Source organism: the organism of the source record quoted next, assembly GCF_019968985.1.
Source record: "MAG: Porospora cf. gigantea B chromosome Unknown PgB_NODE_648_length_13055_cov_112.451, whole genome shotgun sequence".
Lineage (NCBI taxonomy): Eukaryota > Apicomplexa > Conoidasida > Eugregarinorida > Porosporidae > Porospora > Porospora cf. gigantea B.
The window spans coordinates 1-13055 of NW_027179184.1; the positions used below are offsets into that span (position 1 = coordinate 1).

Below are 13055 nucleotides of genomic sequence, written 5' to 3' on the forward strand. Positions count from 1 at the left end.
CTTTCTTGGCAACGAACTCCTTGAGGCTGTTCATGAACGCGCCCTCGTCTCCGTTGGTGGTCTTCTTGAGAGCGGACTTGGGTTTGGGTTCAGGTTGTCCCTTCTTGCCCTCGACAGCCTTCTTCTTAGTGGGCTGAGCCTCCTGGGTCTTGGCGGGGCGCTTCTTGGTGGGAGTGGGGGTAGGAGCGGGCTGCTCAGACTCCTCGTCGCTCTCGCTCTCAGCCTCTTCGATACGTTTTCTCAAAGCATCCAAATCATCCGCGTCAACTTCAGATTCGGAGTCAGCTTCATTGGGTTTAGATTGAAGGGCTGGAGCATCGGACTCGGTGTCTGAAGATCCGTCCATTTCGGGAGCGAAGCCCATAGCCTTCATGCTCTCGAGTTCCTCCTGAGTCATCTCTCTCTCCTCGTCATCAGAGTCGAAGTCCATGTCTTCGCCCTCAGGCTCGAAGAAACCGGTTACGTGAACAACGGCAGACTTGCCGCTCACCTGGAACTGTGCCTCTTGTTCAATGTTGATGAACAGGTCAACAGACACATTATCGGCGACGCCCTTCTGAAGAATGGCAATTACGAACTCATCAGTATAGGGGGTCTTGACGGAAACCTTGACGCGTTCGCCATCCTTTCCATCAACCAGCACGATGCTGGAGACGTGGAAGAGCTCACCCAGAGGCTGCTCAATGGAGGCGGGGCCCTTCTTAGCGTCAACAACAATACCAGAGAACATTTTGAGGGAATGGAATTACGGATTTAACTGACGGAGCACATGAATCGTGGGGTAACCAGTACCCATTACGAGTTGCAACCGACTACCTGAACTACAAACTTATAAGCTTCACTGCAGAAGGGGGTGGGCTCGGGGGGGTCTCGTGAAACTTGTCCCATCTCCATGTGTTGGGGATACAGGGAAGCTGCTTTGGCTTGTAGGAGTGAGACCGGGGCTTGGGGAGACCTCGCTGGCGCGCTATCGACGGTGGTACCGGGGCTTGCGCGTGGCTCTGCAACCCGCTGCCTCTCGGCTGTCGACGCCACGTCCGCTGCTTGTGAGGGGAGAGCTTCAACTTAATCAGCATCGGGCTGATACTTCGTGTTCCGCAAACATCTGGCACGGCACCAGTCTCCGGTGGGCTGGTTTGCATAGGAGAGAGCACAGGAGAAGCCACAGGGGAAGCCACAAGGGAGACCACAGGGGAAGCCACAGGGGAAACCACAGGGGAGGCAACAGGGAAGACCACAGGGAAGGGTAGAGGCTTTGAAGTCTGCGGCGTCTCGACTCGCAGATCACACTTGGGCTTGGAGTTTTCTCCATCAGCAGAGTCTGTCTGCTTCGATGTAGAGTGAACAAAAAGTCCAATCCATTCGCCTGTTTGGCCCGGACCTCTCTCCCTCTTCAGCTCTGGACGTGGGGTGTCCACGACACCAACTCTGTGACATCTGCTCAAACTTCTAACCAATCGCGAATGCTCGGACACACCAGCTTCAAGAGACATTATTGACTTAATCATTGTCTGTTTTCGTTGGAGTCATGCAGCATCATTCCCCCACGAATAAGTCCTCAGCGAGTTTCGAAGATTCCCCATCACCAACGAATTTTTTTTAAAACAAACGGCTCACGACGATTGCTCTCCAGTTTCAACATCAGTCTCGTCTTTTACTATCGGAATGGGTGCACCTGCCTCGCTGTACTTCGCGTAAGAGTAGACTCCGGTACCAGTGAGGGAAAGCAGAAGGCTGGCCGCCGACTCCATCGTGACGACGTCACCCAGAAATAGAATTCCGCCCAGACTCTGAAGAATGGATTTGGTGAACCCCAAAATATTGAACGTCAAAGGGGAGGTGTACTGGATACAAAGGAATGAAGACAGGTTAATGAGAATGCTGAGGAACGAGGAGCCGACGAGTGCAAACCAGCGCTCGCCGAATTCAGGTGTCAGCGGGTCCCAAGGCAGATCCAGAAAAGCGTGACCTTCCCCGGATAAGAAGACCAGAGGCAGGAAGAGAACTGTACCCCAGATGAGATTGTACAGTAGCAGGAGGTTGGTGTCGTGATTGAGATGGACCAGTACCCGTTTCACCATGACATTGTATATCGACTGGAAGAAGGAGGACAGTCCACCAAGCACCAAGCCGCCAGCGGAGAGCGTCGACGGGTCCAAGGAGTTGAGTACGAAGCCGGACATCATCAGTGAGCAGCCGAGCAGAACAGTGCAACTTTGAATCTCCCTAAGCAGCACGTACGTAAGAATGATGGTGAAGATGATGGTGAGGGACCGGGCGACCTGGTAGGTTGAAACTTGGACGTACCTGCATCAGGAGAGATGCCTGCCCTCACATTAAGCAGAGATTGGCCGCGCTGACCATCATCACGAACGCCAGAGCAACCGGAAGCGTGACCCTTAAGACGTCAGGTCTTGGACGGACCCACTTGAACCGAGTGAACGCTCCCACATCTGTTTTCCTGCCTACGTACGCGAAGCCGTAGTAGAAGAAGAGACCCAGAAATTGCTGAAACCAGGAGACAAACACTGGAGCCGCAAAACCTAAACTTACGATAATCCCACGTACTCACCTCGAGTGAACACCCATCTATTGAAATAGATGATACCCAAAGAGGAGAAGAAGTAGAAAACTATGCAGGCGCAAGTCGCGAAAGTATCAGGAGGCATTTCTGTAAGACGGTAATAATCCCGAGTCATAGAAAATGGAATAAGAATGTGGGACCACTCAAAAGAATGATTGGTCACCTTTCGACACCTTCTTTCATACACTGGAAATTAGCAATTACGACCATGAAAGGCCCAAAGCACCCCCAATGGATGCAGTCAATGCCAGCGTACGCGACTTGTGGAGTCTGAATGCAGCTTTCTAAAGGACATTGATCATCCAATCGGGTATTGTTTTCTCTCGGCATTGGGTTTCGCTGCCGACTCATCACGTCTGGTTCGACGATGTGCCAAGCCTGACGCGGATGAGATCAGGAAGACCTTCACAGCCTCTGCCGTTGGGTTCCTTCTGATGGGGTTTGTGGGTTATTTCGTGAAGCTGGTCTTCATTCCCATTAACAACATCGTCGTGGCTGCTGCGTGAGAACATCTGATGTCGTACGCGATAACAATAAATCTACTGAACAGGCACGGATTATAAAAAGGTTCTGATCTCAGAAGTCAGGAGGTTTTCTTACGAGGGTTTAGATTTTCAGAGAGTTCACAGCACGTTTTCGGTACTTTGACTTCAGCATTTGGCGATTGAGCTTGACGTAGGCGTAGGGTTCTACGCCTCCGACATGCCTGTCTCCTTTCGCCTTCGTCATTGCGAATGTCTTGGGGTCTTTGTGGATGAGATATCCAGTTTTGCCCTTCTTTTTCACCTTTTTCTCAGCTTCCTTAATCTTTTCGATTCTGTCTAGGCCGGGGCTTTTCTTGGGTAGTGCTGGGAGGCTGGGCGTTTCCTGTGACGCCTCCAGCCTGTGGATCATCGCTTCTTTGTGGTCGTCTATGGGGATGTTAGACAGGTCCATCTCTTCCTCATCGGACTCCTCAGCCTCTTCCTTCGACGCCGGTTTCTTGGACTGTCTTCGTCTGAGGTTTCGTCCGACGGCGAGAATCAGCCGGCTGCTTGACGGTTGACATCGTTTGTGGAGTTCATCCTGAGTCAGCAGTTTGATTCCTAACTCAACAAATCGGCGAGTCTCCATGAAGTCTGCGTGTGAAGTTGCCACGTGTCTCACTTTTCCTTGCTGCAGGTGAATCCACCACCATATCGACGAAACCCGGGACCCTATCCACGAGGACTGATGAGGGCAGGTTTCGGAGAAGAATCCTGACAAACCTCAGGCTGCTCCCGAATCTGGTAGAGTCTCTGCCACGTTGCAGTTGGATCACCCCGATGTCGAGAAGCTGGAGCAGCGTTTGAGCAGAGAGGGCTGATGCATGTCGGTCAACGACGATTGTCAGAGCCTTCATCGCGCCTCGAGCCATTGGGCTGGGAGCAGCGGCGGAGATGTCTCCGGCCAGTCCCGCCACAACCAACTCCACGAAGCTCTCCACGAAGCTGGCATTCATTTCCTCCAGTATAGTGCATAAGTTGCCGATGGCCGAGTCGCTCACCTCCTGGATACCGTGGTTCATATCGACGAGGTAAACCAGAAACTCAGGTACCAGTCGGGGCAACAGCTGCTCGATGATCTCCAGTGCTGCGGTCTGACTGCCTTGAGCCGCCTTGCGGATCAGCAGTACCAGCGCCCTTAAAGCTGCCGCTCGCTGCTTCCGGCAAATGTTCATAGTGCTCTCGCTAACCTCTTGCAGTTTGCCCGATACCGCTAGGATGGTCTCCTTGTCCACAGACTCAGCCTCGTCACAAAGATGGTGCATAACGGTAGTCACCAACTTGTAGGCCTTCTTACACATTACTCGGCCGACGTGGAGATCCCCGCTCACCGTTGTCGATGCCTGCAGAAGGTCGGTGAAGGACAGTAAATAGGCGGGCGCTTCGTCAGCCGAAAGTCGAGAGACGAGAACATTTACGAAATCCATCAGTGCTCCGAAGTACTCTGAACCCTTGCCGGCAAGCACACCTTGCGGGCAGCCATTCGCTCGAACCACGTCACCCAATACGGTGCATACGCGATCGATAACCGCCTTCAACGGCGCTGGATCGCAGCACTGCGCGACGTAGGAGGTGCATCTGAGGTAGACGGCGCACAGCCGGGCAGCCGCAGCATCCTTCGCTCGCAGAGAATTAAGAGCTTCATACTGCTGCAGAAGCGTCATAAGCAGCGCTGAGGCAAAGTTCTGCATGCAACCTGGAGCCTGGCACGGCTCCTGCAGGCCATTAGTTGCGGCGAAAAGCGAGTTCGGATCAAGTTCCACAAGACTTTGGAAGAGGTTGGCGAAACCCTCAACGATCGCTGTTTGACAGACAGGCTCATTCATCAACGGAATCAGCTGAACCAGGAACTGGCACGTGTCGCCGGTGATGTCCACAGGGGCCGTTGCAAAGGTTGGGAAGAGGCCCCACAGGGCCTCCAGGAGATCGTGGCGCACTCTTTCAGATGCTTGGGGAAACTCAGTGGACTGTGGAACCTGAATTACCGACTCGATGATTGGGAATATTTCATCAGAAAACGTGGAGATCCGAGGATTTTGTACCGATGAAATCAGAGGAATCAACCAAGTTCCACTCTTCGCTACGAAAAACTCGTCGGTGAAGGGAACGCATCCAGGACGCACGGATACCGCCTTCAGGGCCCAAGACACGCCGAAGACGCCAAAAGAGGCGACCACTGCTTTCCGAATTGCGGGCTTGATGGCCTGTCCATCCTTGAAGAGAGCAGCGGCCTCGTCTCCTGACTCGGGAAGCACAACCTCCACACAGCGAAGGAGAGTGATTGCGCCGTCCAGGAACTCTCGATAGATCTCAGTCAGAACGGCCTGAGCTGACTGAAAAAGGTTCAGTGAGGAGGACGTGTCCAGTGAAGCCATGTTTTGCGCCAGAAGGGTTTTTTCCTCCTTCAGGAACACCTGCTCCAAAGTTTTGAGTGCAGGCCCGGACAGGGATTCTAGTGCCGCTCTCCAGGTTCCCTTAATGATTTCAAACATGTCGCCGACAAAGTTGAAGGCGCTTCCCCACAGAGGCCGGAAAGAGGGGTCAAGAAACTGCAAAAGGAGTGGAGCCAAGAGGTCGTGAATGAAAACGCCAGCCACGAGGGCCTGTTCCACGATCTGGATTAGAACTTGGTTGATTGCGGCAACGAAACTCGAATCGTGGCAAACAAGCTTCCTGTTGTAGACGTTCAAGAACTTTCTGAGCCACTCCCTGACCTCCAGACGATCATCTACGCCTTGGGTGAGCTCATCCACAAGAATGACCCTGTAGACCACCAGGGTCGCTTGCAGCTGCACTTTCGCCAGCTGCACGTCGAGTCGAGGGACTTCCTTGCTCTTTAGAAGCCCGTCATGTATACGCCGAAGAAGGGTAACTTGGCTGCTGTCGTAGGTCTCGCGGTCCATCACCCGCACAAGAGAGTCCGTACAGAGCTTGTAGAGCGCAGCGGTAGCCTTCGTCACTTTCTTTCCCTCCAACTCGGACAGGACAGAGAGAACTCGGTCGCCTACCATCCCGGATGGCAGCTGGCCCAGAAGTGTGGATGCTCGGCCCAGCCAGGACTTGGCCAGGTCTGCCGTGGGGGGGCCGCGCCAAACTTTGGATACCACAGGACCTTCTCCAAACAGTCCTCGGCTGGCCTTGTCCAGTCCTTTGTCCAGCATCTCGAGACACAGCTTGCAAGCGGTGTCCTCGGGGGACAGCGACGCCATTCGCGATACTATGGTGTCAACCACTTCGCCTCCTACCCGCGTGTCGGCCAAACACGCAAGATTCATGAGCAGACCGATCTCATCGGGAGCCCAAGACCTCACGAGCCCCAAGAGTGAACAGACAAGCAGTGTAACCTCCACGACGAAGTCCGCCCACTCCGCCTCGATTGCGGTCTTAAGGATTTGCAGGCAGACGTCCACTGCACACAAAAGGCGGTCCTGGTCGGACTGAGCCGCGAAAAAACCGTCCAACTCTGCCTCGGAAGAGGCCTGAGCGAGCTGAATCCGGCCCACCAGCTCCTCAGTCAGCCCCTCAGGCAGCTGGACCTTCACACTCTCAACCAGCGCTGCGACGAACGTCCCAGGCGGAATTGACTTCGGCGTCAGACTGCAGATGGACTCGTAGGAGGGGAGGAGGTCAGGCGTTAGCGCCTGACGGAGGCTGGAGTGGTATTCAGCCATCTTTATTGCCGATTTCTGGTCCTGACCAGCCAGCTCACTCACGCTCTTCCATGCTGTGGAGGTCACCATGACAGTCCTTTCCGCCTGCTTGGGAGAGGAGCTGTATTCCGAGTCTCACCTATGGGGTGCACTTGATGCGATTTCACGCTCACTCACGGCCACATGAAGTTGCCGTGAAACCCTACCTCACATCGGACTACGGAAATGGTCGCTTGATGTGTCTACCCGCTCTGGTAGGTGACCCCGGCATCATGACCCCCGTACATCTACCTGCACTGGTAGTTGACCCCCGGTGAGTTATTGCAAGATGACGTGTCGCATCTTGTTTTGGATAATATCACATAATGAGGCAACTAATGAGGCTACTGCTACTGCTCAACGCGGCCCTTGCGGAAGACGGGGCGCTTCTACCCATCGACGTAGACGCTGACAGCTACGTTGGCGGCGCAGTGCAGGAGGTGCTCAAGAAGCAGGCGCCTCTGCTAGATCTATGGGCGCGGGAGCAAGCGGCGGAGGAACTGGCGCGGTCCAAGGTCCCACCGTTTGACAAGGTGAAACCGCTTGTGAGCAAGGCGATCGACAAGTTGAAGCCCGTTGTGCGGGATCTGGTCAAATCGCTGCCGGCTCCGTCCCAAAAGGCAGGTTTCGTACAGCGGTCGCCTCGGCTGGGTCAGAAAGTGCCTCACAGGCTGCCGCTGCCGCCGTCGTCGAAACGGCCAGCTCAGTCCGGGAGCCAGACCAGCCAGGCCATCACCAATTTCAAGAATGTCCTTGCGGCTGTGCCTCACAGGCTCCCCCTTCCACCGACGCCTTCCAACCACGTTCGCGCCTCGCGTTCAGGGTTCCAGGCGTTTGAGGACTTTACGTTCAGCATACCCAAGTTTGACGACGTCCCTGAGCTTGATGACGGATCAGAGGCGCCCCACAGATTTCCCATTCCACCGACGCCCTCCAAACACACCGAACACGCGCGTCGAGTTACGATACCCGCGCATTCAGCCCCACAGAGGCCTCCCGAGGAGGCGGGTTCTCCACCTCAAGAGTCTCAAGAGGAGGAGGAGGAGGAGGAGGAGGCTGACTTGACTCCTCCACGTCAAGTAACTCAAGACGAGGAGGCTGACTTGACTCCTCCACGTCAAGTAACTCAAGACGAGGAGGCTGACTTGACTCCTCCACGTCAAGTGACTCAAGAGGAGGAGGCTGACTTGACCCATCCACGCCAAGTCACAGAAGACAAGGAGGCTCCACGCCAAATCACTCCTCTGCCGGACCAAACAGGTAACCCCACGGAGAAGACTCTCCCACGAAAAGTACATAAGAGTACGGCTCCCTGGAGTGTCCGACCGAAAGCCCAGTCGGGAACGGACAACGGCTCAGCCGTTTTCTCGCTCAGCTGCACTTTAGCCATGCTGAGTTTGCTTCTGGTGTGACTAAAGAATCAGGTTGACACCTAGTCGCACGACCTAAAACGTGCAAATGTTAGTGCTTCTGCTGCTTCCACTGCCGTTCACACTATTAGCATGTGCGTTGGTGGGCCTTTGTGGCTTCGAGAACGGGGACGCCTGGGTTGACAAGGCATATAGGGTGTTGTATGTCAGGCTGCCCGGAGTCACTCGGCGTGTCCTGCTTGGCTGCTGTGGTTCCTGGTCGGTAGCTGCGTTCGACGGCGTGAACACGTACCTTTTCAACAGCAACAACTGCCTCGTTCAGGTGGTTTACGTCCTGTCCGTTGGAGGTGGCTACGCCGGTTTCATTTGGTGGGTGTACCCTATGATTGACGATGATCCGGCTGTTTCGAGTATTCATAAGTGAGACATACCGTGAGATAATACAGGCTCCTCACCTTCATCGGATGCGGAGGCTGCTTCTACGCCTTCTACAAAACCTCCACTACGGATCCGGGAACCATCACGGCTGCGACAGTTGATGCGGCTATCAACCTCTACGCCTACGACGGAGTACTGTACTCTGGTGAGAGAACGTGCCGGACATGCCAGTTCCAGAAGCCTGCACGGTCGAAGCACTGCCGCCTGTGCGATCGGTGTGTTGGAAGGTTTGACCATCACTGCATTTGGGTGGCCAATTGCATCGGCCACGGGAACTACAGGTGGTTCTTGGCGTTTGTCGCTGGCAACCTGGTTTTCGTGAGCATCCTCAGCTGAAGTCACGCAGCTTCTTCACGACGCGCTCATAATAAGTGCGCTGTTACTTCGGACGGTGATTCGATTGGAACTCCGCTCGGCTGTTTTTGTTGACAGGACCACCGGCCACCGGCAGGCAGCAACCACTTGGCTGGTCGTTACGTACATTCTGCACTCATTCAAAGGGGCAGTCCTGTTGCTTTTCGTTTGCTGTACATTCGTGTTTGTCCTGTCTGGGTTCCTGCTGTTCCACATGTACTTGGTAAGTACCAAGAAGGTTCCAATACATCTTGTGTGTCTGGGCCAACGAAACTACGAATGAGTTTGGAAGGTGGAGAGAGATTGGTAGGAAAAACATATACCAGAGAGGCTTCCTGAAGAACATACAGGAGGTTCTGCACCCTCCTCCCCTCCACGTCAAGTGGAGTTGAAGTCTGCGGGCGTCAGCCTACACCAGGAGTCCTCTGACACAAGGGTACGAGTCAACGGGTTGGAGAAGGCCCCCGTAGCCAGCCATTGCTGTGTGACGTGCGTATCTATCTTACCTTCAACTCGTGGCCTTTAAAGAAGTGCACGTAGGTTTCGGGTTCCACCTCTGGAATCGGACTGTCGCTATCCTCTGACGTCACGGATGGGGTGGCGCTGGGGCAGCACTGCTTTGCTTGGAGAGGATCAATGATCACGTTTTGTCGTCCGTGGTCGTCGGCAGCTTGCATTTGCATTCGCATGAGGCGCAAAACCGCCATCGCTTCTCTCGAGTCGAGCTCCTCCATGATGTGCTGGTAGTCAAGGTGGACCCTCAAGCTCTCTGTGTGCTCCGGGTCAACCAGGCTCAAAGTACGGTCTGAGTTGAGGCACGCAACCTGACCCACCAATAGACTCTAGCCCCCTTGTCAATCCGGAGGCGAGCGCCTCTGCGCTTGCCCCCATGAGCTGAGTCAAGTTTTGGAAGCTGTGAACCGGTTGTACCTCTTCACAGTCAGCAAACACCTTTTTGCAGACACGCCGATTCCATGACGGATCCTGCAACGAGTCTTGCGCACGTTGAAGGGTGGCAGCTGCTTTCTTCTGTAATGCCGAGTTACATGTCCATGGAGGGACGCGACTTCCCTTGGGACCAATGATCCATCGATTTTGTCTGAAGGAGAGTAGCATGTCGTGCGACTCGACTTTGTTAGCGTACAGCTGCACATCCACTGTTTGGAGTCGTTTATGAGCCTTCCTCAGAAATGGAGGGAGCGACACGCCGTCGCCTTCGTCATCGCTGGATGCCGAGCACTCCTCCTGAGACATATCCACAGGCCTCTCCTCCAACAGCAACACTACATCTGATTGCACTTCGGGATCAAACAGCACTTCCAAGGATATGGGACAGATTATTGGGAAGCTGGCAGTCCCAAGCGTTCGAAGCACCGCCAGCTGCTGGGAATTGGACAGGTTATAGATACCTGACTCCTCCGGTATACCGTATTTATAGAGCTCCTGCTTCAAACTGACGTCGCCCTCGCGAGCAACTGACTGATTTTCTGGAGGCTCCTGGAAAGGTAGCAGTTGGCAGAAAAATCGTACGTATCCTTGAGCCTCCGTCAGTTCCATGTCCCGAGTCATTAACAATGCTCCGCTCCGCAAGCATCGTAGGCTATCGCGCAATTCAAAGCGCCAGAGATGCAACGCAGCCTGCTCTGCAAGCTGGTTGACCTTCCTCTTTTGACTCAGGCGTTGCGGCCCTTTCTACGTCGGACAGTTCAAGGATACCCACCTTCGCCAACGATAGCAGAGCCCGGGACATGGTCACCTTTATCGTGTTAGCTAGATAGGTCTGCACGCCAGAGAACATAGATATGGCAATATCTCTCGAGATGGTCATTCCGCAAAATGGTGTCGCCGCATGCGATGATCCCAAAAAGCAGGCTGCCTTCTGGGAGCGGGATCAGGAGGGCTACTGACTGATAAGCGGTATCTATACAATGACGGCCTGCAACATATTCGTGGAACTAAAATCTGCTGACTGTGACGTGTTGGACGTTCGAAGCAGAGTCCAGGCCTGGGCATCGACCCAAGCCCTTCTAAGCACTGGACTCGTCGATTTGCACACTTTGAATGACCTTGTCATTCGACTAAATGTCAATGAGATTCGTGTCACACGGTCTGGTTTCGTGCGTGACATGGAAGTTGACGTCCTCCCGTTCGTCTTGAAAGAAAGGGAGGCCGACGACATGCAAGACGACGAGACACCGATGTTCCTTCAGTACGATTTACCGAGCATACATCTCGAGGGTACTTGGGAGGCGCTGCATTTCGATTCGGCTGTGAAGAGCACGCTACTTAACGCAGTGGAGGTGTCTTTGATGCTGGCAGACAAATCAGTCAACGCCGACCTGGTCTCCTTCAACCGACTGTCGTTGCTACACGGTCCTCCTGGAACCGGGAAGACATCCCTTTGCAGAGCAGTGGCGCATCACTTAGCAAAGAAGCTTTTCAGTCGGTACCCCGAAGCGCTTCTCCTTGAGATAAACAGCCACTCTCTGTTTTCCAAGTGGTTCAGCGAAAGTGGTAAACTCGTTCTCCAGATGTTCGACCAGGTTCGAGAGCTACTCGACAGAGATGTTTTCGTCGTCCTCCTTATTGATGAAGTTGAGAGTTTGACTGCCAGCAGAGAGGGAGCGAAAAACGAACCCACAGATGCCATCAGAGTTGTGAACGCGTTGCTCACTCAGCTGGACCTACTAAAAAGGCGGTGTAACTGTTTGGTCCTGTCGACCTCTAACATGCCAGAGCTTATAGATGCCGCGTTCAAGGATCGAGTCGATTTCGCTCAGTATATTGGTCCCCCAGGGCCCAAATGCAGGCGGGAGATCCTCCATTCATCGGTCAACGAGCTAGTCAAGAAGGGTGTGGTTACAAATGGCCAGGAGAATGCAGTGGACGTGAACCACTTAGTGGAGAAGACTGAAGGACGGTCGGGCCGCTCACTCAAGAAGCTGCCCTTCTTGGCCCTTGTGAACCTTCGCTCTCAAGGAGACCGCTTTGTCTCCATGAAGAACCTGCTTCGAGCTATGGAGCATCTGACAGTGTAGTCTCACAACACGCAACCAGCACGACCTCAACACTCAGACCAAGACTTGCTTCTCCTGCGCCCAGCCTTCTTCGACGTCGACGATGTCGTCATCTATGGTGTGTGTCGCCACTGCTGACAGCAACACCACGTCCTCCTCAGAGTCTGGCGGCGTCTCCAAAGGCTCCTCTGCAGATTCTGCAGCAGCCGACTCGCGAACGAGCGCTGCATCTGATTCGGGTTCGTCATCGGGAGCGGAAACTTCCTCTCCATCTGCGTCCGTGCCCTCAGCCTCCTCATCGTTCGACTCTTCGATGACACCATCCAAGCCCTCTGGAGAGGAGTCAGCCCTTGGCACCTCCTCACCTGCATTGTTCCGCAAGCCTTCCTCAGCGGAGATTTTCAGCTTGATCTCGTCCAACGCCTTGAGGGCGCTAGACCTCATCGATCGAGGCCGTTTCGGATGCGGTAACAGTTCTTCCGCGTTGTCTAACTGATGTTTCGATGTGGATCTATCAAAATCCAAGGCCATCGCTTCTGCCATTGCCTCCCTCTCCCTCCTGAACAGCTCCGCCTCACTTCTATAGAACCGAAGCATCTTCTCAACGTCCCACTCCACAGGACACCTAGACAGAACATCTACGTGGTACCCAACAGAGCGAGCGAATGGCGAGAGGGATAACGCTTTCGTGTTGTACCCGCCTTCAAGAACGCTGATCAGTCGTCCCTCACAGCAACTGTTCGCGACGCCGACAAGGATCTCTGTCAGCCAGTGAATGTCTTGATAGGTGTAGCCGCCTCGGCCGTTGTGGATAATGTCTTTTGCATGCCCGTCAAAGCCCGCAGAGAGGAACATCACATCCGGTGCGAATTTCAGAAGCTTAGGGACCAAGCTGTCTACCACGGCCGAGCGCATCTCTGTGCGTGCATGAGCTTCGGAAAGTGGGTAATTGAGAATGTTGTCGTGCGAAGCGAATCCAGTACCAGGATAAGGATCGCCTGAGAGATCTGCGACGTGCAGCGAAGCGAACAGAATCTCGTGTGGGTCGTTTGGAGATCCCCAAAGTCTGCACTCGTCCA

At 54.2% G+C, this 13055-nt stretch overlaps 9 protein-coding genes across 16 annotated transcripts; 3 read left to right on the top strand and 6 right to left on the bottom strand.

Annotated features, from left to right (window-relative positions):
• KVP17_003059 (uncharacterized protein) lies at positions 1–730 on the bottom strand (the record flags this gene model as incomplete). Of its 2 annotated transcripts, none has more annotated exons than XM_068519925.1 (1): positions 1–730. In XM_068519925.1, a coding segment is annotated over one exon (730 nt), but the record flags the coding sequence as incomplete, so codon positions are not given. The 2 variants fall into 2 exon arrangements, with proteins under 2 accessions (XP_068372504.1, XP_068372503.1); XM_068519924.1 differs by having other exon boundaries at positions 18–730.
• A 91-nt stretch (positions 731–821) lies between these two features.
• KVP17_003060 (uncharacterized protein) lies at positions 822–1493 on the bottom strand (the record flags this gene model as incomplete). The annotated part of the gene is made up of 1 exon (XM_068519926.1): positions 822–1493. One exon carries the CDS (start codon positions 1491–1493, stop codon positions 822–824), a length of 672 nt encoding a protein of 223 aa, XP_068372505.1.
• A 120-nt stretch (positions 1494–1613) lies between these two features.
• KVP17_003055 (uncharacterized protein) lies at positions 1614–2699 on the bottom strand (the record flags this gene model as incomplete). 2 transcript variants are annotated; one of them, XM_068519917.1, is made up of 3 exons in its annotated part: positions 1614–2307; positions 2336–2543; positions 2573–2699. In XM_068519917.1, 3 exons carry the CDS (start codon positions 2697–2699, stop codon positions 1614–1616), a joined length of 1029 nt encoding a protein of 342 aa, XP_068372496.1. The 2 variants fall into 2 exon arrangements, with proteins under 2 accessions (XP_068372496.1, XP_068372495.1); XM_068519916.1 differs by lacking the exons at positions 2336–2543; positions 2573–2699 and having other exon boundaries at positions 1614–2186.
• Positions 2700–3190: 491 nt separating this feature from the next.
• KVP17_003062 (uncharacterized protein) lies at positions 3191–6943 on the bottom strand (the record flags this gene model as incomplete). 2 transcript variants are annotated; one of them, XM_068519929.1, is made up of 3 exons in its annotated part: positions 3191–3702; positions 3731–6879; positions 6936–6943. In XM_068519929.1, 3 exons carry the CDS (start codon positions 6941–6943, stop codon positions 3191–3193), a joined length of 3669 nt encoding a protein of 1222 aa, XP_068372508.1. The 2 variants fall into 2 exon arrangements, with proteins under 2 accessions (XP_068372508.1, XP_068372507.1); XM_068519928.1 differs by lacking the exon at positions 6936–6943 and having other exon boundaries at positions 3731–6848.
• A 180-nt stretch (positions 6944–7123) lies between these two features.
• On the top strand, positions 7124–8209 carry KVP17_003058 (uncharacterized protein; the record flags this gene model as incomplete). Its single annotated transcript, XM_068519923.1, has 1 exon — positions 7124–8209. One exon carries the CDS (start codon positions 7124–7126, stop codon positions 8207–8209), a length of 1086 nt encoding a protein of 361 aa, XP_068372502.1.
• Positions 8210–8255: 46 nt separating this feature from the next.
• On the top strand, positions 8256–8941 carry KVP17_003063 (uncharacterized protein; the record flags this gene model as incomplete). Of its 2 annotated transcripts, XM_068519930.1 has the most annotated exons (2): positions 8256–8587; positions 8614–8941. In XM_068519930.1, the coding sequence occupies 2 exons, from the start codon at positions 8256–8258 to the stop codon at positions 8939–8941; spliced, it is 660 nt and encodes a 219-aa protein (XP_068372509.1). The 2 variants fall into 2 exon arrangements, with proteins under 2 accessions (XP_068372509.1, XP_068372510.1); XM_068519931.1 differs by lacking the exon at positions 8614–8941 and having other exon boundaries at positions 8256–8591.
• A 396-nt stretch (positions 8942–9337) lies between these two features.
• KVP17_003057 (uncharacterized protein) lies at positions 9338–10787 on the bottom strand (the record flags this gene model as incomplete). 4 transcript variants are annotated; one of them, XM_068519921.1, is made up of 4 exons in its annotated part: positions 9338–9439; positions 9466–9764; positions 9793–10651; positions 10680–10757. In XM_068519921.1, 4 exons carry the CDS (start codon positions 10755–10757, stop codon positions 9338–9340), a joined length of 1338 nt encoding a protein of 445 aa, XP_068372500.1. The 4 variants fall into 4 exon arrangements, with proteins under 4 accessions (XP_068372500.1, XP_068372498.1, XP_068372501.1 ...); XM_068519919.1 differs by lacking the exons at positions 9338–9439; positions 9793–10651; positions 10680–10757 and having other exon boundaries at positions 9457–9693; XM_068519922.1 differs by lacking the exons at positions 9338–9439; positions 10680–10757 and having other exon boundaries at positions 9743–10528.
• Positions 10788–10887: 100 nt separating this feature from the next.
• Positions 10888–11997, top strand: KVP17_003061 (uncharacterized protein; the record flags this gene model as incomplete). The annotated part of the gene is made up of 1 exon (XM_068519927.1): positions 10888–11997. One exon carries the CDS (start codon positions 10888–10890, stop codon positions 11995–11997), a length of 1110 nt encoding a protein of 369 aa, XP_068372506.1.
• A 33-nt stretch (positions 11998–12030) lies between these two features.
• On the bottom strand, positions 12031–12891 carry KVP17_003056 (uncharacterized protein; the record flags this gene model as incomplete). The annotated part of the gene is made up of 1 exon (XM_068519918.1): positions 12031–12891. The coding sequence occupies one exon, from the start codon at positions 12889–12891 to the stop codon at positions 12031–12033; it is 861 nt and encodes a 286-aa protein (XP_068372497.1).
• Positions 12892–13055: the final 164 nt, after the last annotated feature.